General features: G+C 43.7%; 1 protein-coding gene across 1 annotated transcript; it reads left to right on the top strand.

Annotated features, from left to right (window-relative positions):
• Positions 1 to 2,402: 2,402 nt before the first annotated feature.
• Positions 2,403 to 25,870, top strand: LOC117728190 (NIPA-like protein 2). The gene is made up of 11 exons (XM_034528979.1): positions 2,403 to 2,591; positions 13,477 to 13,545; positions 15,147 to 15,315; positions 20,554 to 20,613; positions 21,266 to 21,387; positions 22,623 to 22,719; positions 22,990 to 23,125; positions 23,260 to 23,348; positions 25,114 to 25,177; positions 25,269 to 25,363; positions 25,490 to 25,870. The coding sequence occupies exons 1-11, from the start codon at positions 2,490 to 2,492 to the stop codon at positions 25,597 to 25,599; spliced, it is 1,113 nt and encodes a 370-aa protein (XP_034384870.1). The 5' UTR covers positions 2,403 to 2,489; the 3' UTR covers positions 25,600 to 25,870.
• Positions 25,871 to 25,951: the final 81 nt, after the last annotated feature.

The following is a 25,951-nucleotide window of genomic DNA, read 5'->3' as shown; positions in this document are numbered from 1 at the left end:
CTTTCTTTCCCCATCCCTTACCGGCTTCATGCGTCTCCCTCTCAACATTTTCCTCGGATTTTTCTCGGATCCCCCCCTCTTTTCGATCCTCCAACACTTGAGGTCAAGGTTCAAAAAACATGTTGCCCTCATCCGTGACTGGAAAACAATAGGGTTTCATCTGAAGCTTCGCCAGCGGTCTCTAAAGAGATTCATAGAAATGGTCAAGAAAAAGAGGGGTGGGGGGGGGGGGATCTGTTTAGTCATGTTATTCTGACAACTGAAAGAATATGTGCTTTCATTTGTCCCCCGTCTTCTCCTTCACACCGCGTAATCATATCAAATGGGCCTAGATTATTATGACGGAGAAAGCTGACGGACTCAGGACAGAGTGCCGACGCAGAGGGAGCAGCTGAGAGCTAACCATATAACTTATTAACCAATTATTACGCCCATGTCCGTCTGGCTCTATATATGTGCTCGACATGATGAGCCCTAATTTTCTCTTAAGCAATATCAGCAGAACCAAGGTGACCTAAACACAGAGGCAGCAATTATTGGAACAATTAGACCTCCAGGAAGTGACTTGAACTTGCATTCTCTGACCACCAGGGGGCGACGTTTCTAGTTGTATAGAAGTATATGCTTCATGTGTTAAAGCTGCATTCTCTACTGACCACCAGGGGGCGACTCCGCTGGTTGTATAGAAGTCTATATAAAATGACTCTACTTCTCTCTTGATTTATTCCCTCAGTAAACATTGTAAACATGAGTTTGTGGTCTCAATCTCTAGTTTCAAGTCTTCTTCAATAAAGCATGATGTTCATTTAGTAAATGATGGTCCAGTTAGTCAAACAGAACATAAAGCAGGGTGTGCTTTAGGGCGGGGCTACAGGTCGATACCACAGCGTTGTCCAGTCTTGGAGTTGTCCGTGGTTTCGTCTTACATCTTTAACCCTTTCTCAGTGTTTTCCCACTTTTTGGTTGTCTATAAATATTATTCAGTGTTGCACGACACATAGCTCTGGCTTCTCTTGTCACATCCGGTTGCAAAAAAACTCAAGCCAAATACCCAAGTTGTTGACGACCAAAATGTCAAACTCCACTCTTCAAAACCGTAGTCCAGAAACCGAAGAGAGAAGTTCTCTTCTACACGTTATGGTCTGCTCACAAGGAAATGGCACTGCTTTGTTTCACTACTTGCAATGTATTTCTGTGCTTCAGCTTCTCCTCGTAATGACAGTAATCACAGAGCGGTGTCCTTCACATTCATTGTTTGTTTTAAGTCGGTCATCTCTCTCATGTGAAATGTCTGTTTGGTTTTTTTCATTTTAATTTATTTTGCTGTTTGTTTTAAGTCTGTTATCTGTGTTTTCATATATACGCTTCCATCCGTACCAGGACCCCCTTGCAAAAGAAATTTAAACCCTCAATGGGTTAACCTGGATAAATTAAGGTTAAGTCATAAATAAATAATCTACAATACCTGAAGATTAAGTTCTAATAACATTGATGATGCACCAATCAATATATGTTGTTACTTGATCTGTTTAAAGGCTGAATATCATTTGAAAAGATTTTTCTTATGCTAATATCTTTGGAATATGAAACGTGTGTGTGTTTTGTGTGTGTGTTTATATATTTGAAAGAAGCAGCAGCCCCATCTGCACATGATCAAAACATGTTGATTATGTCGAGGACCCCAGAACAAACGAGCGTTCATCTATTTCACACACAAAAAAATAAAAAGAGGCATCACCACCGGCCTTATATGCATCATCTCTTGTTATGATGATCCATTTTCTGTCTCCCTTACAGCTGCTGCTGAGGTTTACAAAAGGGCGACGACGAGGCGCGTGGATGGCAATAAATTAGCACATATTGAAACACAATGAAACACCTGTTGTCTTTAGGTGAGAGCAGCCTCACAACGAGCGAGCCACCACACCGCTCTTCCACAGCAGTGTCGCTCCTGACTGTCGTCCTGAAAGCGTCCAGCAGGTGGCGACGTGTTTAAAAACCCGACTGCCATCAGGCGATTTGCATGTTGCGATTTGCATGTTGCGTTCATAGCCTCAGTGGGATAATGTGTGCTTATCTGAGCGCTTTGCACCAGCAGCAGGAACCGCACCGGTTCGTGCACACGTGCTGCATTCAAGGGCACTTCGTAATGTCGTACATCAGATAAGTTGCCGATGAATACAAACAAAGTGGGTCGAGAAAGAAAGTGATGATGCACTTGGTTGAATACACCCCCCCCCCCCCCCCCCCACCAGGCGGACTAGTAATGTTGTATAAACTTCATTTAAATCTACCCCCCCAAAACTTTACAAATGTGTAGCCTACAACTTGATAGAAGTTTTTTCCCGACCGCCCGTGAAGTCAACACCCCCCCCCCTCCTCCCTCCCTTCCGAGCCTCCACTGAAGCGGACGTGGGATGCGCAGGATGGGATGAGCTGAGAAACGGCGGACGGCGATGTGAGAAGAGAAGATAGTTTAAGAGACCATCATGTCTTCATTAAATGACACGGGAGACATGGCGAACTCCAGTTCTCTGAACACGACCTCCCCGCAGCCTCACAGGGCGGAGATCCTGGAGAACCCACTGCGGGTGAGTTTTGTTCCACTTTCAAAAAGTGCTCGGGTCAGGTGCAGCGGACGCAGTGGGGGAAGTATTGCTGTGACGTGGAACAGCAGGTGCTACTTGGTTATTTCAAAGATCGGTTCATGCACAATATGGAATATCGAATGTGTTGTCCTATCGTTCGCTACATGTTTCATTTAGAAACAATGAAACATGTTTAAGAACAATGCTTCCTAGTACAGTGTCAGCCTAATCTTTTGTTCCCCAGATGTCACTGAACAAGCCAGTACGTTTTCCCATTGCTCTGTAGATTTGTAGTTTCCTTTTGCTTGCTTTGTACGTGACATATAACCCCTGAACCGGTTTCAGCTATTCAGCTGTTCTACAACGATCAGGACTGAAGAGATGAGGATGCTCCTCCCTGACTCACGTTCAGGAACTCCCTTCCCTACATGCAATTCTGAGCAGGACACACTAATGTCCAAGGGAAAGATACGTTAGTCTTTTTAAAAAAAAAAATATAATAATAATAATAATAATCTGGGTGTGAATGAGGGAGCCGGGCGGTGCTGACACCTGTCAGAGCTGTCTTCTAAAGTGAACTTAGGCATTGTGGTGAAAGGGCTTATCGCTCTTTTAACTCTGTAAGTGGACTTTTAAGCTGAGTTGAGCTCTATGCCAGGTAATATGTATATTGCCCATGTCCTGTTATAATGCGTGTCAGTCTTCTGCCCGCACACGCACGTGCACACGGGTTTCCTCTGTGTGACATTGGAGGGCAGCGAGAGACAGAGAGTAACAGAGGAGTAGTGAGAGGCGTGAGTAATGAGTAATGGCCCATGGGTGGGCCGGGAGAGAATAGATCTACTGTAAGAGTCCTGAGCCAGCTGGCTAATGGTCCCAGCTACCCACCATCCCAGAGAGAACACCCCGACAGGAGACAATATATCTGTCTGTCTCACTTTGACCGCCTCCCGGGGCTGAAAACGTTCGCACGGGTGGACTAAACATGTTGATGTTGCAAGAGTGTCACCAAGGTTCTGCGAACTCGTCCCATTGGTTGGCTCACCTGTTCAGGGACGTGAACACGTCCCCGAAGAGATAACTGGCTCTGGTGATGCATGCTGATGGTTGCAACGTCTCTCATGCTCGGCGGTTTATAATATAGGTGTCGTTTCTGGTTCAGCCTTTGGTGCAGATCATAGACGTAGTCACCGTGACGTCACTCGGTGGTTTGTGGACTGCTCTTTTAAAGCCTCTAGTTTGGCATTCTGGCCAGCGCCATCTTGGTTTTTGGACGTGACCATCTTGGTTGCCATCTTGTGTCACTTATGGTTGCTGTGTGCAATCAAAAGTGACACGAGAGGGTGGAGCTAAGTGCAACCAAAACGTTGAATTTGACACTTTTAGGTGACCAAAATGTTACAATTAACAATCATGAAGAGAGAACACACTGTGAAAGGATTGTTAACAAAACAGACAGCACCCAGTCCCAGAGAAGAGTCTTACATTTGTACAATTTGTGCTTTAAGAGCGACACTGACAGTTTCCATGGGAGATGAAGTAAGTGTTTGATGGAGTTCATCTTTGTCTGGCAGTCTGTCTGTCACTTTGGTCCAGAGGTCATTTTTCACAGCTACTGGCTCCATGTTTTTAGCCTTGGATATTCACAGTCCTTGGTGGATTCCATATCTTTAGTGACCCCCTGACAGTTTATGTCTTGCACGCAAGATATATGAAAATGCTATGGCCATTTTGCCATATTATTTGCTGAGCTGTCTTTCCCCCAGGGCTCATTGAAAGACCCCACTGAACCTTCCTCTTGCCAGGTTCTTAGAATAGCAACATTGTGAAGATGCTCCATCATCCCCAATACCTTTGTATTATTGGATGTATTACATATTCCAAGTTTTTCCTTGGTGTAAGATCCACATTTGACCTTAATCACAGTCTGCGTTTTATCAGTCAGAAATAGTTTGAGGTAAAAATGTTTGCACGTGGTGACAGATTTTTGAGAACATGTTCTTAGCGCTTTAATTAGCTGCCAAGAATGTTCAGATTTTTTTATATAATCTAACATTTAAAACTTATTAAATAAAGTAAGGTTGTCAACATAAATAGTCTTTTTTCTCTTCGTCCTCCCTCGCCCATCTACACTAAGTCTCTGAGCTGAGACTCTGCTTCTTCTGTGCCCATCACCTCTGAGCAGAAACTGACAGGCTTCATCCAGAGATCAGCCCATCCCAGGGAGGGCACAGATCCCCATTGTCAGTGGACATAAAGGGCCATGCTGTCTGTCTGTCTGTCTCTGGATCAGCGTCCTAGAGAGGAGTAGGAGGATCAGTGGCATCAGTCCCTCCATCAGCTTTAAGGATCATTCTGTTGCCTCATCTTTAGTTTAAATTCAGGACGGAGAGGTGTTATTTATGTCATAGAATTTACCAAGTGCACTGAAAAAGGTACAGAGCTACAGAGAGGAACAGAAAAAAAACGCGCCGGACGAAACCACCCCATGTCCGTGACCGTGCTTTGGTGATGAATGTGCGGATGCAGTTCCCAAACCCACTCCACTCCCGTCTGAGTTTGTGTCATACTGACTTTTAAAGCGCCGACTAAAAGAACACTGGGATCTTTCTTTGATCGGTTGTCTGGTTTCCCCACTATCGGCACAAATGTCGGGTTAAAGAATCCAGTTCTGAGCCTCGCATTCGTTTTGCTGGTTCTCGTTAAGACTCTGCAGCAGCATTTCGACCAGAGGTATTGTGCGCTGCGTCGTTTGCCAGTTGAGCTGTCCGTTCTTTAGTGTCAATTGTTCTCTGGTGACAGTTTGTGCAACTGAATCCCACTTTATAACAAATTAATTACATTTTGACAAAGCTGAAAGGAAGCTAGAGTATGATTAGCTCTCTCACGGGGATGGCCTTGACCGATCCTGCAATTATAGAATACTCCATCAAACACGTTGGGCTGGTAAAGAAAAAGTATACCATAAAACAACCGGACGCCTGTTTATATAGATAAGTAAACGTAGAGAAGTAGTAAAATACCCTCAAGAGTATCGAAGGTAAAAGTGCACATAATGTCCTTTCAGAGTGTTGAATATATATTCTATTGATGTATATTGCATTTAAAATGTAACGGAGCTCCTGATCCACAGAACAAAATCATAAGGTATATAGCCGACCGTGTCTCCTATGAAAAGCTCCAGAACCTTGTCCAGCATTGAGTATTTGGTTTCAGTTAATTCGTGAACAAAAAACACATTATTTTTCTCAAACTGTCTGTGTTAATACACCTGCATTCACCCCCCCACCCCCCTGTCTCTTTAAGCCCTCCCCCCAGCCTCCTGAAAAAAGCACCGTCTGCTCTGATTGGCTTGTGAGAAATATATGGCGCACATCTGCAAAAGTGGTTCTCCAGCCGAGGGGCGGTGCATTCTAATGAGCCAAGTCTGGATGGCTCGTTAAATCATACGTTTTCTGATCCAGGCAGCCACAAGCAAACTGACATGGGTCGTCTTATTTCCCCAGTTTGTGGGGTTATAGGCACTCCAGATACCCAAACGTATGTTGTTTGTAAGTGAGTTTTTCATGATATATCCCGCTACAGTATAGTTGAGTAAATAGTGCACTACTTTACTAAAGTCAAGTGGCTAATGTTTGTACAAACCAATGGCACTCCCAGTGTCTCAACAGCTTTTGTTTGCTCTTCCTGTGACAGGAAAACTCCCTCGCTCTGTTTGTCTTCCTCTCGCTCTCCCTCTGTGGGTTGAGCGCCAGGCACTCTCTCTCCCACCAACACTGAGGCAGAAACGACAACAAATAATAATTTTACTGTAATAAGATTGCATTTACTTGCTGGCAAAGCTGAATCTAACCAGTGAAATGGATACACTGCTTTCTTGTCAGTTTGACTCTAAATGGACCATAATTTACTGAATGAACATCATGCTGTTTTAAAGAAGACTTGAAACTAGAGATTGAGACCATGAACTCATGTTTGCTGAGGGAATACATAAAAAAAAGAGTAGAGTCATTTTCTCATAGACTTATATACAACCTGACTTCTTTTTGCAACTGGACAAGTCACCCCCTAATAGTCAGTAGAGAGAATGCAAGTTTTAACCCACTTTACTCCACAGAACTGGGATTTGCTGCCTGGTCCTCACACTTCAAGCTGCTCCATCTCCTGTGTGAAGTCTGTACATCCAGTAGTGTGCTCTTAACACACTGTTGCCCCCACACACAAACAGCACCTCATTGGCCCCCTGGTCCCACTCAGTATTAACCAGCAGCCTCCTCGTGGGCTCAGTAACAGCAAAGCAGCGGGGCATTTACACTCCTCGTCCTGTAAAGCTTGACAAGGGTTATTGATCTTGGTTTGGCACATGGAGCACAGCTGGCCTGATGGATGTGTGATCATGAATTACCACAGGGCACAGGAGTCATCTCTCATACAGTACAGTCAGCCCTCCACACGCTCTGCCTGCTTCAATATGTGACTTTGTGCAATGTGCTTTCATTGCACACCCACGAGCGCACACTATCTTTTTCTTTTTTTTTTTTTTAACCTTGCTTATGTCCCCCAGGAATCTCATCATTGAGCCCGTCTACCTCTGATGCACCGCAAGCATCATCACACGCACACGTTTATAGACACACACACACACGCATGAGTCAACATCCTGTTTGCCTCCGTTAGAGGTCAGTGGACTCATCCAGGAGGACGAGATGGAGGCCGACTGAGATAGGAGCTTATGCGGTGGTTTCAAAATTTAAAAAATGACCCAGAAATCCACCGGGCTTAACATCTTTACATCTGGTGAGGAACTGATGAGTTGTCATGCAATAAAGAAGGTACAACAACACAGGTGGTTTGACTTTTTAAAGTCGGCTGATGATCACACAAGTCAAAACTAATTGAAATTGGGCTGTGGGGAAGTGTTGTGTGCTTAGAAGTGAGTGAGGGACTCTCGTCTCTCGTTCCTTCAGACTACAACCCCCAGGCAGATGTGGCTGTATTACGTGTACCATTTATTCTTAAGCCACGCTAGCCAGGTACGACTCGAGGAATATGGCACTATTGATTGGCCGTATCTACTGATTTGATCACCAACGGCCTCGAGCACCGCCATGAAACTGACACACTGGAGGTGTCATGTCCGCCACAGGAGTCATTATAATAATTTAGTTTTTCCTCTAGTGCCACCATCAGGTCAACATTCTCATCTGTCCAATACTCTTATGACTAATACGTTTATGACTACATGTCTTCAAAATCCTTCAGCCTCAGTGCTGATTAAGAAATGTTAGCATGATAACACGCCAAACTAAGAGGTTGATTATCATTATCTGCTAAACAGCAGCACATTACGCTCTAAGCACCATTGTTCCAAAGTACAGTCTCACATGGATGTAGACTCTTAGTCTTGTCGAAGGGGAATTCATCAATTCATATTGATGATACATAAATATCAAATGTAGGCAGTTAAGGGCAGCAGCGCTGAGACCTTGGGAGTCTTGAGGAAGCGCAAATATGGATTTAAAGTTGCCGAGCTGCAAAACTGTGGCTGATCTCGATCTGACGTTCTGAAGCAGTCGCAGACCGGCACGTCAGCCACACCATTACAAAGCCATATTTTGCCCGTATGATGAAGCACACCTGAGGACGACCCCGTCACATCAAAAGAAAAGCTAATGAAACTGTGTTCCGTGGAACTTTTCATTATCAATTTGTCCCGTGTTCCTTTGGATGCTTCCCTGTAGTCTGAGGCGGACAGAGAATGAGCTTTGCTTAATGACTCTTAAGGAGTAAGCTATAATGACAGCTCCTTCCCCCCCAGTGGTGCGAAGAGATGTTTCATACGGTCACTGAGGATGCCAAATAATGTGCTCTGACAGAGAGCCAGACGAACTCCGGAGCGTGTGATAGTGATGAGCTGTTGGGTTTCGAGACCAGACAAATTAATTGACACTCCTCCACTATGGTAGCCTTTGATCAGTGTTATCACATCAGATGGATGTTATCGACAATAACCCACTGCATTATCTCGCAGAATGTGAACCTGAGCATTAACTCTGTCACACACACACACACGTGAGTGATGGTCCAACTCTGCATCTGTCCACGGATAAAATAGCATCCTGCTGCAGCAAACCGCATAATACTCTCAGCCCGTTATGGCTGCATGCCCCTCGTGGTTGCGGTGACTCTCACTTACTCAAAACAACTTTTACTGCCTGTTTTATACTGCCATTGGCCGCCTGCTGTCGCCAGTATTTGCCGCAAGTGATAACAGTTTCTCCGCGCACAGAAACAACTTTACAATTTGCTCACTTTTGGTGTTTTTGGACGGTGCATTCGGCTAACGGAACTACTCTTCACACACTTTTGAGTACATTGCCGCAACTCAGCCTCTGCTACGTGGGCAGATAGCTGGGCGAGTTAATTGGATTTTGGTGAAGTTTGTATAAACATGTCTTATACAACAACTTTGAGCAAATTGCCTACATAAGTCTGTAGCGTAGGATTCCCTTCAACCAGTTAAAGGTAGGCGTTGGGGGCCAGACAGGTGAACAATAGCCCTTCTACCTAAAACAATTTGGAGGATTAGCCCAGATAGCACGACAAAAGATACACCAAACCAATAAATATTCATCCACTTTTGACGATTGCAGATAAATGGTCAAATCCAAAGTGCTTGGGTTAATACTCAATACAATCTTAGTACCCAAAATGTCCATGACCGTCAAAAACAAAAATAAAGAGTCCGTATATCGTAATAAAATGTCATTAAAACAAAGTAATTAAACTAAATGACTCCAGAGAAATTCCAAGTGTCTTGGGTCAGAGGGGAGGGGTTGGTAAGTCCTTTAGATCCAACATGTTTGACTGTGTGGATAGGCAGTTATGTCCTCACAGTGTTGTGTAGTGTAGTGTAGTGTAATGTGTGTGTGTGTGTGTGTGTGTGTGTGTGTGTGTGTGTGTGTGTGTGTGTGTGTGTGTTTGGGGAACAGAGAGGGCAGGCCTGGAGAGTAGGGTTTGCAGGGACTTATCTTGAGGATCCAATGCAGGGAAGGAGATCCTCTGTGGCATCCAAGCAGGGTCCGGTCTTTACTTTTCATGTAGCTCCTGAACAGCCTGCTACAGGGATCCGTACTCCTCCTTCGGGGTATCCATGACGTGGTCGAACTCAGCCGGTACCATTCCTTAGTTGCTCCCGTTGCTTTCGTACTTCAACTATTTCAAGCTTTTCTAAGGGGTACAGAAACTGAATCCTACAGAAAACATTTCCTTCTCCTTCAGCCACTCTCGCTCCTCTCTCTGATCTGCTGGTTTTTGTTACTTAATTGGGGTTTTTCCTAGCTCACAGGTGTGCTCATTTAAACCCTCTTTGGCTCCACCCTTTTGATGTCAGGGAGAGAAAGGTGTGCTTTTAATTCTCCCTTTCTGCTACACGTCACAGCTCGTTTTTGAGTTTGAATAAAGTGTCTTTTGCGTCATCTTAGTGTCGGGGGGGTTATCCAACTGCGGGTTGTATTAATTCAATCGAGCATTACAACAGTGGTTGTTGCAGACACACCTGGTGGGGATCTACACTCTACTGAGTGGGTCTGACTAGATTCATATCTAGTATTGCTGTCCTCCATCCCATTTCTTTCTCACAATACTGCTCCTCCTCCCTCTTATTCTGCAGCTCCTCGGCCTCCTGTTTTTCATATTTCATATCAGCATTCTTTACACACACGTAGGTAAGGTACATAATTGATTCCACCAATTGATAGTGACTCAGAGAAATGTCCTCTGCACCCTCCGTGTGCTTTTAATTTGCAATCACAATCCCACAATTCCTAATCATTCAATACAAATAATAATAGGCTCTATAGCCTCCTGCAGTTTATGCATGGTCCTACCTTTACTTGTAAATGAAGTCCATTCGTCTCTCCTTCTGGACAAAATCTCTGTGACTTTGTTATAAAAGTCCTCCTGATCTTATTTTAGTGTAGAAGAAGAGCAACAACAGTACAACCATAAACCTGTGGGCTCTCACACGCCCCCTTAATTGAGGCAGAGGTGCTGTTTGCCTCCCCTCTGCTTTTTCACTGTGGTTTTATGTCGATCAGCGAGACTAAATATGTTCTACAATTACGTGGAATACACTACCTATTCTATGGAAAGAAAGGACATATCATAAAAGTGTCTACAAGTATTACAGTAGTGACAAACAATGAGAAAGCAAAAGGCACACGCTCAACCTAGTTTGTAAGGGATTGCGCAATCTGAGAAGAGGCACAGCTCGTCACAGTGATTTATTATAAACGTATTGGAATCATACAGAAATTACATTTATAGCACAGATCAGTAGAGAAATATTAATATTATTTAAATTGTTATCATTATTAGTTTTTTTACTTTTCATGATGCCTGACCACATGTCCCTGTCAAAAGGAGTGCCAAAAAAGTGGTATTTATTTTAAAAGGTTCACTGAATCAAGGGGCAAAATTAAAACTCGGTGAAACTCCAACTGAACTGAATGAAACTGAAGAAAAAGAACATTATACAAAAGACCCTTATTTCCCCTTTTGATCCACCTTTTTACCTGATCAGCCTCACCTAACTGGAACATACCACCTGCCCAGGTACAAATAGGGTTAGCTCAGCAGAGTAAGCATCCAAATCACACAGAATAATGAACAAACCATTAATAATTGAACTCTAAGCTACTGCTGACATCTCAATCCATCCATAGACTGAGCAGCTAATCAACCAAAACAACAGGCAGATTAACTTGTGTCATTTATTCAGCTTAATGGATAACGTATTAAATAAAATGGAACATTAGCCTGAAATTAATAATCAAGCACAAAATAACCATGTTATTGTTGGGCCTGGTGAAAAGGCAGAAGGCAACCTTTACGCATTTCTCTTACCTGGTGGAGCTCATCATCAGGGTAGTGAGACAGGAAGTCAGCCACGACATTGGCTTTCCCTGGTCGGTACTCAACCTGAAACTGGTCTAAAACACCCACCTAGTGACTCCATTGTGTGAGCCTTTCATTTTATGAAGCCAATGCAGCCCCCCAGGGATCCGTTTCAAGGCTGAAGTCTGTGCTTAACAGATGACCAGACACTTCACCCTGAAGCGTGACGGATCCCAGACGCACTGCAGAAGCATTCCTTGCGGTCATCTATTAATGGGATTCATGTTGATAAATGTGAGTGGACAGTGACAACCCGTTTGTTTCATTGACTTCATATTTATTTATTTTGTACATGTAAAAAAATAAAATAACAACAAATAAAATGAACAGTAAATATTACAAACCGTGAAAAAAACAATGATCAAAACATTGCATGTCCAAAAAGGATTTGGGAGAAATACACACATATACACTTTCTCCATAACTCAAAGAATTTAATTATCATGTAAACGTCTGTAACGTTAAAGACGGCATCATATTTTATTTCACCATGGGGGCATGTAGTGCTACAGCAGCAAATGGGGGTTAGTGCAATAAATACAAGCATCAGTTAAATATGGGTCTACAATCAATAATGAAACAGTAAAAAGCTCAAATATAACTGAACGGTTGAATTCACATTATGCCCAAAGGAAATACTGATATAGAACATTTTTTTGCAATCTAATGAGAGCAGTGTTGTTGTAAAGGAGCTGTATAAGCAGCATTATACATGTGGTCATAAACCACTGGGTGAAGTATAGAATAACGTAGTTTAACTGTGCCAGTCCGACATCAGTGATGTCCACGGTACTATCATAATTACGTAACATAATTCAAGTCAAGTCGGATTCTCTGAGAGCTACAACTGTCTTTTCATAATTTCTTTTGAATTCTCCTTCCCATCTTTCATTGACCTCTATGGAAAACGTCACTAGGCCAAGAAAAGATGTGAAGGAGAAGAGTAGTTAGGAAAATACATTAGGAGGTAAGTATTTGACCTTTGCACCTTTGTTTGGACAATGAAAGGCTAGTTCTGCAATGCTGTGACATTATGAGTGCCCCCTTCAGGTCAAGGAAGGCTTGCTCATGCTGTTCTTCCCATGGCAGTTGATTGGAGCCGGACTTCCGGATCAGCTCAGTTAAAGGGGCTGCTCGGTTGACAAATTGGTAAACAAATTGCCGATACCAACCAACCAGCCAAGGAAGGACTTGAGCTCTTTCTTGGTACAAGGATGCAAACAGACCTACACTGCCTGACACCTGTTTTTGTTGTGATATTACTCCACGGCCCAGCAAATAGAGCAGATACTTGGATTTCCAACCTGCCTTCCTTAGCCTTTGTAGAACTTCTCTCAGATGACGCATGTGGTCCTCTAACGTAAGACTGAAAATCACAATGTCATCCAGGTAGCTAGCTGGGAAGGATTCTTTTCCCTCCAAGGCCCAGTCCACGAGCTGCTAAAATCTTGCCCACATTGTCAACTTCCACCGACAATGCACGCCACATTGCCGGAGTTCTTTTCTCAAAACTTTCTGTCTCATGTGTGTGTGTCCTAAGGTGTGTACCAACTTGCATCTGTGTGTACCTTTGTAAAGTGGCGTATATCGTGGGAGAGATCAGAAGATGAGGGAGTGTTTGAGTTTTGGCATATGTGTGTTTGTGTGTGTTGCTTTTTACTGCATTTGAGTGCGTGGGAATTGAAAGTTTGATTTCATGTAACCCTATAGAAGCCTCTGTTTCACAAGAACACATACACACACACACACACACACACACACACAAGTCTTTGAACACAGCACCAATGGAGAGACATTCTCTGTGATTGTCATGAAAATAACAGATGTGACAGCTGGAGGGAAGACTTGCATCAAGTATTATGCAGTGTTTACTGTGTGACGAGTTGAGCGTCCCCTAATCTTCTGCCTGTTTACTGTTTGTTCCCCACAGACCTATCTCCTGGGAATCATAATCTCCATATGTGGGAATATTCTCATCAGCATTTCACTCAACATACAGGTAGGAAGCACTGGGACACAGCTGTACAGCAAACACTCCACAGCAAGCCGGCACTTGACGCCTAGTCTAGCAATGCTAGACTTCCTTTCTCCTGACAGTTAGCTCTATATGGCAGACTGTCAGGATCTCAATGAACGCCTGTGTGATGTTCATGTTCACAGCAGCTATTGCACAGCAAACAGCAGACATGGCTTTGTCTTTAGGCAACACAGCCTTTTGAATTAGAATTATTAGAATTAAATGTTGAAGCATCCAGATGTGGTTGCATAAAGATATACCGAGTCTTGAATATGTCTTTAAGTCAGACTTGCTAATGCACTCAACTTTTCCTGCAGCATTAAAGCTTCCCGATGAGTGACTAATGAAAGACTGAATTAGATAGGTTTTCCCGCAATGGGTGAAATAAGATGCATCCATTCAATTTGATTTGTTTACATAGAAAATGTGCAGATACAACAGCGACACCATACCAAGTATATGAGAACAAAACAGAAAAGCTAACCAACATCCAACGGTTTTTAGAACAGTTCAAGATGTAAAACAATTCAAGAATATGGGTATTACAAAAGTAGCTTTCTAAAAGTTGAAATAAGTATCTAATTGTGAGGTAAAAGAAATAGATAAACAGAGGAAATATTTAGCTAAAAGTTAGCTAAAAGTAATAGACAAACAGAGGAAATAGTTAGCTACACGTTAGCTAAAAGTAATAGATAAACAGATGAACTAGTTAGCTACAAGTTAGCTAAAAGTAATAAACAGATTAAATAGTGAGCTACAAGTTAGCTAAAAGTAATAAACAGATTAAATAGTGAGCTACAAGTTAGCTAAAAGTAATAAACAGATTAAATAGTGAGCTACAAGTTAGCTAAAAGTAATGGATAAACAGATGAACTAGTTAGCCACAAATTAGCTAAAAGTAATAAACAGATTAAATAGTGAGCTACAAGTTAGCTAAAAGTAATAAACAGATTAAATAGTGAGCTACAAGTTAGCTAAAAGTAATAAACAGATTAAATAGTGAGCTACAAGTTAGCTAAAAGTAATGGATAAACAGATGAACTAGTTAGCTACAAATTAGCTAAAAGTAATAAACAGATTAAATAGTGAGCTACAAGTTAGCTAAAAGTAATAGATAAACAGATGAACTAGTTAGCTACAAATTAGCTAAAAGTAATAAACAGATTAAATAGTGAGCTACAAGTTAGCTAAAAGTAATGGATAAACAGATGAAATAGTTAGCTAAAAGTAATAAACAGATTAAATAGTGAGCTACAAGTTAGCTAAAAGTAATAAATTGCCTATTGCGCGATACACATAATAACAGCATCTTTTGCTCTCTCTGTTAAGTACATGCAAAACCTCTTTTTGATGCAGGTGCATAAACTGGGTTGTTTGTGGCAGCAGGAAGCAGGGCGCGATAGCTTCGACTTGATGTGAAAAGGCTGAAAACCATTGTTTATTAACCAGTCAGGCTTGTGAAGATGGAATCGTTAATGATCATGAGGTATAGATTTGTGATGTTGTCCTAAGCAGCTCTCCAGTAATCAGTTCTGCTAAATCTGACTGATGCCTCTGGCTCCCGTTCCCTCTCTTCCCGTCAGAAATATGCCCACGTCCGTCAGTCTCAGCGAGGCTCCAAGCCCTACTACACGTCTGTGGTGTGGTGGTGCGGTGTGGCTCTCATGGGCATCGGGGAGCTGGGGAACTTTGCTGCCTACGGCTTTGCCCCAGCGTCGCTCATAGCCCCGCTGGGCTGCGTCTCTGTCATCGGTGAGTGCAACCTTTTTCCCACTCATACATTATCCATGCATGAAGGCGGGATTGTTTCGTTTCCTGATACTATACATTTCCAAGCAAGGTCTCAGGGACAGAGGTTTTTTTCACTCCAAAAAATAATAAAAGAAGAGGCATTGGTGCACTTTCCAGCTTTAAGTTTGACTCTAAAACCCAGTAACAGATGGACAAAATGATCCCTGATAATTTCTCTTTTGGGAATTCATTCCATACCACTAACTCACCTGTAGTTACAATGTAGTTGAATCAAATCTAATGAATAGTACTTAACAAATGAATCAGGGGCGACTGGGGCTCAGTGGTAGAGCAGAGTCGTCCTTCAATCAGAGACTCGGCTGTTCAATCCCCGGCTCCGTTGGTCCACGTTGTTTGGCAAGAAACTTAATCCCAAAATACCAGATTGAACTTCCCTGTTTTATGTGAATCATTTTAGAGGCCTTCAAATGTCAACCTTTTCAGCAAAAAGCAATGACGAAATATATATTTTTTTCTGCTTTTCTGTCCTGTCAATCATCTCACAGCCCATAATATGAATCACACAACCTTGACCAAAGCAAATATTGGGACATCTTACATCATAAAGATGGCATCAGCAAATGAAAGCCTTCCTTGAGCAGTGGTCAGAAGCTTGTCTCATGAGAGCGTTGCGTGTTGAAACTGTAACAACGCCTCTCTCTTTTTTGGTGGCACTCACTGATGAGTTTTAAATATCAGTGGGGTATAATTATGGACGAAACAAATCTATGCAGCGCCTTGTCAAAACAACCAAAAATCAGGACATGAAAATGAACTTTATTGATGAAGTTCCACCAATACTCCCCTCCATCCGGTGTTTATGCCGTTTCTATACTTCCTGACGATGATGACATTCAAATTGATTTATTGGTTCATCTACGAATTACAGCGCATTCATTTTCATAGGTGTAGGTTATTAGCTGTGGTTATTTCACAAAGTGTCACGTGTCATTCAGGATTCGGATTTGATCAGAACGCATTTTACATTTTAAAACACCGGTTCATGTTCAAGAATTCAGAATCTCCGAAAGTCGGTCTCCAAAAGTCACCATTTGTTTTGTGACATTGTGAAAAATACATTGTGTGCACCATGGCAACACTTATATATATATATATACATATATGAGCCTCTCTTGATGAAGTTCTGTATTGACAGTATAGTAGTGCTCTATCTGTGCTGGTGACGCACAGAAACTTTGCTTTCCAAAAAGAAACTTCCAGAGACTTACACAGCAGGTCAGCGGGTAGGTGCCTGTTCATTTTTCCCAATTTCCCAATTCAAGATGACTGTATACATTTTTTTACAAGCCCAATTACTTCTGACATTATAAATCCAACAAACCCACTCCCACTTTTGCACAACCCAGTGTGAACTAAGCCCAACCCATTAGCCAATCAAAACCAACACGGGTCTTTTAATAACGCGTAAGGTCCGCTTCTGGCATCGCGTCACCCCAATCACTCACCGCGCCGAAGCAGGTGGCGGTGAGTCATGGAGATACATGACAGTGATTACCCTCACATTACCCCCCCCCCCCTCCTCCCCCCCCCCCCCCCCCCCCCTCCCCCCATGTCCCACCAAGTGGATGGATGGTGTTGAACGAAAAAGCACACATCTTGCTGAAGAGGACCGCACCTCTCGTCGCGCTATTACCAATTACTGTGCTCCTCATTTGCCCTGTTACCGTCATCATCCAGCTATGAACACCGCTCATTGCTCGACTCGAGGGTTTGCGCTGGAGAGCTGCGTGGATGGTGTGCAGCTGGAGTGCGTCCTGGAGGAGCGTCTCGAAAGAATTGAATGAAGGGAGAGGTTGAGGAGGAGAGGATGACACGTGTCTGCATCTGTGACGGCCGGTCCCCCCTCAGTGCTAACAAGTGGAGCCGAGGGGGACAACGCAATGTGGCCCGGTCGCTGTCTGCACGGAGGCAAGTGGGATTGGTAGAAGCTAGAGGAAAACATTTTGGAGGAGGGTGAGGAAGAAGGGAAGGTAGAGAGAGAGAGGGGAGAGATTTGGATGGATGAAACAAGACAACAACAGGCAGAGATACTTAGGGAGAGGGGGACAGAGATGAACCTGTTACACCCCACCCCACCCACCCACATCACACACACACACACACGCACGCACACACACACGGCATGTCAAACTGCCAGTGTAGCCGACACGCCACGCCGGGCAATTACCACACTGCCTCCGTCCACAGAGCCCAGCGCGCTCTATTCGGGAGGACAGCGTCATCCCAGACGGATGCTGTGGAGAGCAGAGCGTCGGCTCTCCGTCAGATAACGAGTCATCACATGCAAAGAGAGGAGGCGGTGGAAGTAAACACTGCACTGCAATTCAAACAGATCTCTAGCTTCAATTGGGAATAGTATTATTATAATAGATTTCATACTGCTCCTATGGTTCGTATGATATTATTATGATTTTTGTACGTTTTTGCCACGAAAGCCCAACATTATGTGTCAATTTCCCATCAGACAGTCTTTTCACTCCACAGGAGTTAGGGAAAAGATTGCGTCATACTTATTTCAGATGAGGCAACAAAACAATGTAGGTTTCTGTAACTAAAGAACTTACGGTTTAAGAATAGATTGTGGTTTTGGTTCAAAGTTACAATAAATCAACGGCTCGTTTCACACGCCAGGAACCACAGTCTCCTGTGAAAGAGCAGGCTGTTTGATCCATCCACCAATACTCCCCTCCATCCGGTGTTTATGCCGTTTCTATACTTCCTGACGATGATGAAATTCAAATTGATTTATTGGTTCATCTACGATTTACAGCGCATTCATTGTTCATAGGTGTAGGTTATTAGCTGTGGTTATTTCACAAAGTGTCATGTGTCATTCAGGATTCGGATTTGATCAGATCTCATTTTACATTTTTAAAACACCGGTTCATGTTCAAGAATTCAGAATCTCTGAAAGTCGGTTTCCAAAAGTCACCATTTGTTTTGTGACATTGTGAAAAATACATTGTGTGCACCATGGCAACACTTATATATATACATATATGAGCCTCTCTGGGAGAGGACTTTCATCTGTTCATGTCAGATGCATGCGGGGAAAGAATGTTTTCCCACAAGGAGGGTCCCATTACTACACATCTGAGAACACACACACACACACACACACTGGAGCAGCAGTGACTGTACCCCAGAGGTTACCACATTTCTCATTTTATCAAGGCGTGTGGATCTCACTTCGTACCGAGTTGCTATGGTTACTTGTTGGATCCAGCCGGCCCCGGAGGCAAAGAAAGAGCCCTAAATCTATACGCGAACACGCTCGCAGTATGTAGCATTTAACAACAGACGGTTTCATTAGAATACCAAGGAGAGCCTTTACAAACTTCCCCTCTGACAGTAACGTCCCTGCGGCGTCACACACATCCGTGCCTTGTTTCAAACGTCTCCTCTGGAAAACACTCCATCGGCATGGTGCTCTTTCACAGACACTGAGCACACTGGAGGGGACGTGTTGCTTCATTTAACTTGAACCTTTCTTTTTATTTTTCCTGCTAAGCCTTTCTATAAGCTTGGGTTTATTGCCCTTGACTATATAAATACAAAGCATGTTGCGAATGGAACTGCAATCGTGCTCCACAGTCACATGTGTAACATCTATATTGAGACCGTGTCCGTCATGCCACGCTTGTGTCTCCCCGACATATTGAGCTGGTTATGCTCTGTAGCTAATCTCCTTATATTGCTGGCAAAGCCTGTACACAAACTGTCTGCTTTCTCACTATATGCAGCATATTTTGTGCCGTCACCTGCAGCCGTGCACTGCAGTTGTGTCAAAGATCTCCCATCTGCCCCAGGCGAAAGGTTGGAGTGCGAAACTCAATAACTCTCCGTGCCTCTCTCTGCATCTCCCTGCCTCTGTCTGCATCGTTGTACCTCTCTCTGCATCTCTCTCCCTCACTCTCTGCCTCTTTCTCCCTCTCTCTCCCTCTCTCTGCATCTCTCTCCCTCTGTCTCTGCCTCTTTCTCCCTCTCTCTGCCTCTCTCTCCCTCTGTCTCTGCATCTCTCTCCCTCTCTCTCCCTCTCTCTCTGCCTCTTTCTCCCTCTCTCTCCCTCTCTCTGCATCTCTCTCCCTCTCTCTCTGCCTCTTTCTCCCTCTCTCTCTCTCTCTCCCTCTGTCTCTGCATCTCTCTCCCTCTCTCTCCCTCTCTCTCTGCCTCTTTCCCTCTCTCTCTGCCTCTCTCTCCCTCTCTCTCTGCCTTTCTCCCTCTCTCTCTCTCTCTCTGCATCTCTCTCCCTCTCTCTCTGCCTCGTTCTCCCTCTCTCTGCCTCTCTCTCTCTCTCTCTCCCTCTCTCTCCCTCTCTCTGCCTCTCTCTCCCTCTCTCTCCCTCTCTCCCTGCCTCCCCGTCAGTCTGTCTGCTGCCAATTTGTCTTCCAGCTACTTTTGTTTCTGTCTCTGTCAGTTACTCCTCCTGTGTGGCCACCCATACGTGCATGTTTATCTGTGCGTCTGCTTTATACACGCCTGCCTTTCTCGCTATAATATTACGAAGACTAATCTGGGCCACGTGACACTGATTGCTTTCCAGCGTCGCCGCTCTTGACAGTGATCATGACGAATGGCTTCACGAAAAGCGTGCCGTGGAATCGCACCTCGCTGTAATTTGATGCTTATGAAGTCCTAACGAGTTCCATTTATCTGAGCGAGCTGACAGATTTTGATCAGGCTTATTGATTGCATTGTGCGCGTATCAATTTATGCAGACACACATTACATACATATACATAGTCTCACTATGTGTGTTACGGCATATGGTCTGTTTGTACATGCAATATATGAGACATTGCAGCAATATACATTTTTCCCCATCCAATGACAGTTTGCAAAGCATACAGCCAGTGTGTTTGCCACGCGGTTGATTTAATAGATGTGTTTTTATCAATATTCAGTCAGACCCTGTTTGCAATTAAACTGACTTGTTGCATCAAGATACAAATCAATCCAGAATATGAGGCTGTTTTTTGGTTTTTTTTTTGTCGGGACGAGCATCGACTGTGGTAGTGATGAACAACAGAGATGTATCTTCAAATGATTTAGTGTGTAACCTATTGCTTACAAAGTGAGACGGAACTGTGTCTGGGTTCAGATTATATTCTAGTAGACTGAATAAAAACTGTTTTATTGATAGTTAAACTAACAGGAACATATATTTTCTCTTCCCAGCCAGCGCTTTCATATCGGTGATTTTCCTCAAGGAGACGGTGCGCGTCTCTGACATCCTTGGTAAGCAAACACTCCAGAGAAGTAACGTCTTAGAGTTATATCAATGAGACATATCAAAATGACTTATCTCAGTGTGAGACAGAGATAGAAACATTCGTATTGTATTGTTTTTATGAGAAGCTGTTGTTTGTCATAGCAATATGTGGAGTGCTGCAGTCGTGAATGAATCAGTCTCAGCACCACAGCCCTGCTGTTGGCTTCCACCATTCATCCTTGTAATTGCAGAGTAACATTATCAGCCACATAAATTGGAAAAGTTTGATTTATTTTCTTTATATAAAACACTGAGAGCGGTGACCTTTTTGCAAAAGGTTACATAACCTGACCAAAGATGTAAAAGAGGAATGACCAGACGAGCAGCGTTCAGCTGGCGGTGTTTCAATGAATCATGTAAAGTGGGAGTTTGCAAAGCACCAGCGTATTCTGAATGCCATAACTAGAAGATGACTTAGTCTTCACTCTTGTTGATCGATTTGTTTTATGCCATATGTAAAACATATGGCATAAATAGCCTCCTGTGGCTACTGGAACGGTACATGCATGTATTTCTTTGGTTTGACTTTTTTTTTCCAAAGCCTTCATTATGAACAGCTTATGCATTTGTCCAGATTTAAAAAATAGGACATGATTTGACCCCCTCCTTCCTCCACAGGTGGCGCCCTGGCGATAACAGGGACGTATGTCCTGGTGATGTTTGCCCCCCACACCACCACACACATCACCGCCCTTCTGATCCAGTACTACGTCCTCAGCTGGTACTTCCTGGTTTACCTGGTATGTAAAAGGGCCCAGTAATACACATATAATACATGTGTTCATAAGCATACTGCGACGTCCTCACACAGGTATAGCAAACACACCTGCTGCTGGTAGTTCACTCATTGAGCTTCATGGGAGTTTGTGGAGCAGTAATTCTGTTTTTATGTTTGTTTTTTTCAATACTGCCCCCCCACCTCGTGGTCTGTAAGTACATTAGCTCACACCAACACGCTCTCCTACTTCAAAGTGTGCCTGCAGGCAGAGATGCAGCTATTACCATAGCGACGGACGCTGAAACAAAAGGGCTCTTTCTCAAAACCTGCTCAGCGGACAAATATAAATGTTAACACGAGTCTCTCATATGCTTCTTTTTTTTTTTTTTTTTTTTAAATAAGAGGAAGATTTCTGCAGCAGAAGGTCATATCCTGCTGCTTCTCCATTGATGCCTGGGCTCCCGTGACGGCAGCAGAGAGCCTATGTTGCATCTATGTACACTTTTCATTTAATTTCATACGGTATTTTCTTTTGTGAACCTAAAAGCCGGCCCGTAGTGCAAAAGAGGGAATGCAGTGCCGTCGTTTATTCATGAGCAGCATCTCTCTCTCAACCATATTCATACTTTCCTCTCTCGTCGAGCCCTCAATGCTGAACTCGTCGAAAACACAAAACGGCTATTGGATGCAAAACAAAAATAGAGAACTGTTCCAACGGATGTGAGGAAAAGGCAGATGGACAGACAGATGTTTTTCAGCCTCTCTGCATCTGGCCGCCGTGATGGATGTACCGCCGGTTTCCACATCAGCCTCGTGGACAAACATCCTCCAGCTGCACGGGATGAACCGTCATCAGGAGGAGCGTGAAGCGTCCAACGCTGACTTCTCGTCATACTATTGTCAAAAAACGATTCCCATGTGGGAGACTTGCACAGCGTGTGCACTGTTGCATTCTATACGTATCTCTAAATCCATTGAAATTAACATTTACACAGATACCGGGCAGTTTCAAAAAGGTCAGACTCACAAGGACTCCCCCCCCCCCCCTCCTTCTTCCTCATTAAAAACCGGGCAACTCATTTCAATGTTCTGCCATTTGTTTCAATTAAAGCTCGCCGCCCACATGCAGCACTTTGTGGAACAGAGCGGTCTAAAAGTACAATTCAGATTTTTCATGTGCCGTGCAGCGCTGGAGGAAATGGTATTAATGATTTGTGTACCCCCTCTCCCCCCCACCCCCTCTCTCTCTCTCAACAGTTATTAGAGGTCCTGGTCTTTTGCATCCTGCTCTACGTGTACAAGTGGCGGAAAGTGAAGCACATCGTCATCGTGATGCTGCTGGTGGCCCTGCTCGGTATGAACAAATGGAAAAGCTGTCCGATTGAGGTCAGAGGTTATGGATTAAGCCATTTTTAGGCAGTCAGAGGTTGCTTTTGTTGCCTGGCTACCGAAAAACGGACTCGCGCTCTGCCCATCGCTCCAGTTCAGAGCGCGATGGAGGGGGGGGGGGGGGGGAACATAAATAATTCACCACTCCTCCTCCTCTACAAATCAGCATGAACCGATAAGCGAGCCCTTTATGGCTAAACGCTGACGAGACCCGTTGCCCTCTGTGTTGCCGCAGCCTCTCTGACAGTCATCTCCGTCAAAGCCGTGTCGGGGATGATCGCGGAGTCCATAAAAGGCCAGCTGCAGCTCATCTACCCCATCTTCTACGTCATGCTCGTGGTCATGATTGCCTCCTGCGCCTTCCAGATCAAGTTAGTCAAGCTCCATAATGAATCTATTATGCACCATGCCGCGTCATGGTGGATGTATAGGCCCGCTACACATTGTGTCTATAACCACGGTCATTCTATATTCACTGCAGCTTTCATAACTTCTCTCTCCACAGATTTCTCAATCAGGCAATGAAAATGTTTGACGCCACCGAGGTGGTTCCTATCAACTTTGTGTTTTTCACCGCCAGTGCCATTGTTGCAGGTATGTCACCTTTAGAGCTTCCCTCTGTGGGGGGTGGGGGGGGGGCTTCTGTTTGTGGTCAGTCTTTTTGTGGTTATTATTGAAGGTCAGTCCCTGTACATTGAACCCGGTGCTACAGATACTAGCAAACTAAATATGGATTAATCTGCAACTCAATGTCCAACAAATTAATAATTCAACTGTTCCTGGGAGAGTCCCAACTACTAAGAATTAAGTGATATGAGTTATAGTTTTTGACTGGGAAGCAGTGCTTACAGTCCCGTCCCACTGAGGATCACTTAGCAGTCACCATCACCACGGCAACCGCTCATTGCTGCCAGACACACACACGGATGATTGAGATGAGCCAATTGGTGAAGGTTGACACAGAGCTCTCCACACACACACACAGTGTGTGGAGAAAAGCCGACCAATGTGCAAACTCCGTTCAAGTCTTGCTATGTTCCGCATCTTTTACATATAGGAAATAAATATAGATCTTTTTTTGTTTTAAAGATAACATATATATGCCATATATAGTGTCATACTAGCTCTAGCTGAAAAATCACCAGATGACTCGGTGACTTGTCCAACTGAAACACCTGTTGCTCTGAAACGGTCGCGGTCCTGTCAGAATTCTGTCGAGCTCGAGTCCGCTGTTGGAAATATTAATTTCTGACAACCGCAACAGCAAGACATTCTGAGGCCGATTACAGTTTGAATCACAACGTCAGGGCTCGCTAACTCGTCTGGATGGTTTGGTGGTGAACCAACACTTGTCACGTTGACTGTTAAGGGCTATTAATCCAGGTTATTACACCTGTATTTACCCTGCGGTGACATGTCAAAACAGCTGCTGTGAAAAGAAGTGGACGCACCCAGTCCTGCCTGCCTAGGGCTGCTCTTACTCTATAAAGCCACAGGAGGCAGCAGTTTAGTTATCCATCTAAAACAGGATGCTCAGTTTTCCAAACCAAATGCTGAACAAAGCAGTTTAGATTCCAGCTTTTCCAAATGACAGTTCTTTCCAGGAAAACTGTGAAACTATTCCTAAATGATAACGATTCTTGTCTTCGGTATTAACCACTGGGCCGGGTACCGAGAACAGCGAAGGGAGGTCACAAAGGATTGGAAGGCCTCGTCGATTGTGGCGTTTCAATTCGTTGGCAATGAGGAACAAAGCAAGTCCAACCTCAACACTGATGATGATGATGATGATGATGTGCTGCTACGATTGTAATTAATTCATGACAACACGGCAGCAGGTAGCCCAGTCAAGATGGTGATTCACTCCCGTATGTGTGAACCACTTAAGGAGTCCCGGTTCAGAGAAGGCCCCCCACAGTATTTATAGCCTGTGTGCTCTGCCAGGTCAGGGCTCCATTATAATAAGTCAGTATAATTATAACAGTGTTCTTTGTTCAATCTGAAAACATCAAGACAAGCCGTTTTGTCTTGTGGGAAATACACACCCTTAAAACTCGTTACTATGATTTAAATGGACCCCTCTTAATAAATCCACTACGGTCTTTGGTCATCTGTCTGGGATGGACTCCTCCTTGAAGATTAGTCTTGTTCCACATTGAAGAACATGAGTGCAGTGAACTCCGCGCAGGAGAAGTGGATCTATTGGAAGCAGGTTAATCGGTGACCCGACATACTCATTCAGTTAATAATCAAACTTCTCTCCTCATCCCTAGTGTAATGTGGGCTCAGCATTAACAAAGCCCTCGAGATGATCTACAGAGAAGTCAAATGCATTTTTAATGTACTCCCCATTTTGCAGGGATAGTGTTTTACCAGGAATTTGAAGGATTGGCCCTGCTAAACATTTTCATGTTTCTTTTTGGGTAAGTATCCCAATCACGCACCAGTATTTACAGCTCATTAAAAACGCAGTATTTACAGTTGCCCACACCCCCAAAAACAATTATTTTCCAGCTGCCTCCTGTCTTTCCTCGGAGTCTTCATGATCGCCCGAAACAAGCCAAAAATAAAGCAAGATCCCGATTTCATCGCAATGGATAAGATTCCTAGTAAGTTTTTTTTGTTTTTTTTAAAATCTGCTCTATTCGACTCTATTCGTATTGATTGGCCAGCGGTGGTCTGAATCCTGGCCTTTTAACTCTCCGTCTAATGAGCTCTGCTGTGCGTGTTCACAGGGAAAAGCCACACAGACAAAGTGCAGCCCGAAGCCAAGACTCAGACATACGGCTCGCTGGCAGCCAAACTCATGTGCAACAGTGCCAGCCGGACCCACGACGAGTCGTAGGAGCGGCGCCATGTCGGGACTGGAACTTTTGGGAGGATTTGTATGTATTTGTATGCATTCTTCCTCCCAGGGTACTTCAATAATCTCTCTATTCATAGCAATTAATGGGAGGCATCAATTCACAATTGGTGGCCATATTGGTCTTAAGATGTATTTATCAAGAATACCAAGTATCTCTTTAAATATGAGTTAGAAGTATTCCCAGCAGTGTTATGAGGAAAGATTATTTCAGGGAAAAAGAGGTCATGAGGGCACTGTGACAAATGTCTTCCAATATAAACGTGTATCAGTTGAATAAATTGCTCTATGTGCGATCAGTTGTCAATAAATAATTAAAAGATCTGATGTTTCA

The sequence above is a fragment of the Cyclopterus lumpus genome, chromosome 25, assembly GCF_009769545.1.
Source record: "Cyclopterus lumpus isolate fCycLum1 chromosome 25, fCycLum1.pri, whole genome shotgun sequence".
Lineage (NCBI taxonomy): Eukaryota > Metazoa > Chordata > Actinopteri > Perciformes > Cyclopteridae > Cyclopterus > Cyclopterus lumpus.
Note: the sequence above shows the minus strand (reverse complement) of the source record. Positions and strands in the feature narration are given on the sequence as shown.

Coding starts and splice junctions, on each gene's coding strand:
- LOC117728190 (XM_034528979.1), top strand. CDS start 2,490: ATGTCTTCATTAAATGACACGGGAGACATGGCGAACTCCAGTTCTCTG. Junction 2,592..13,476: donor TCCTGGAGAACCCACTGCGG/GTGAGTTTTGTT, acceptor TGTTCCCCACAG/ACCTATCTCCTGGGAATCAT. Junction 21,388..22,622: donor GGTACTTCCTGGTTTACCTG/GTATGTAAAAGG, acceptor CTCTCTCAACAG/TTATTAGAGGTCCTGGTCTT.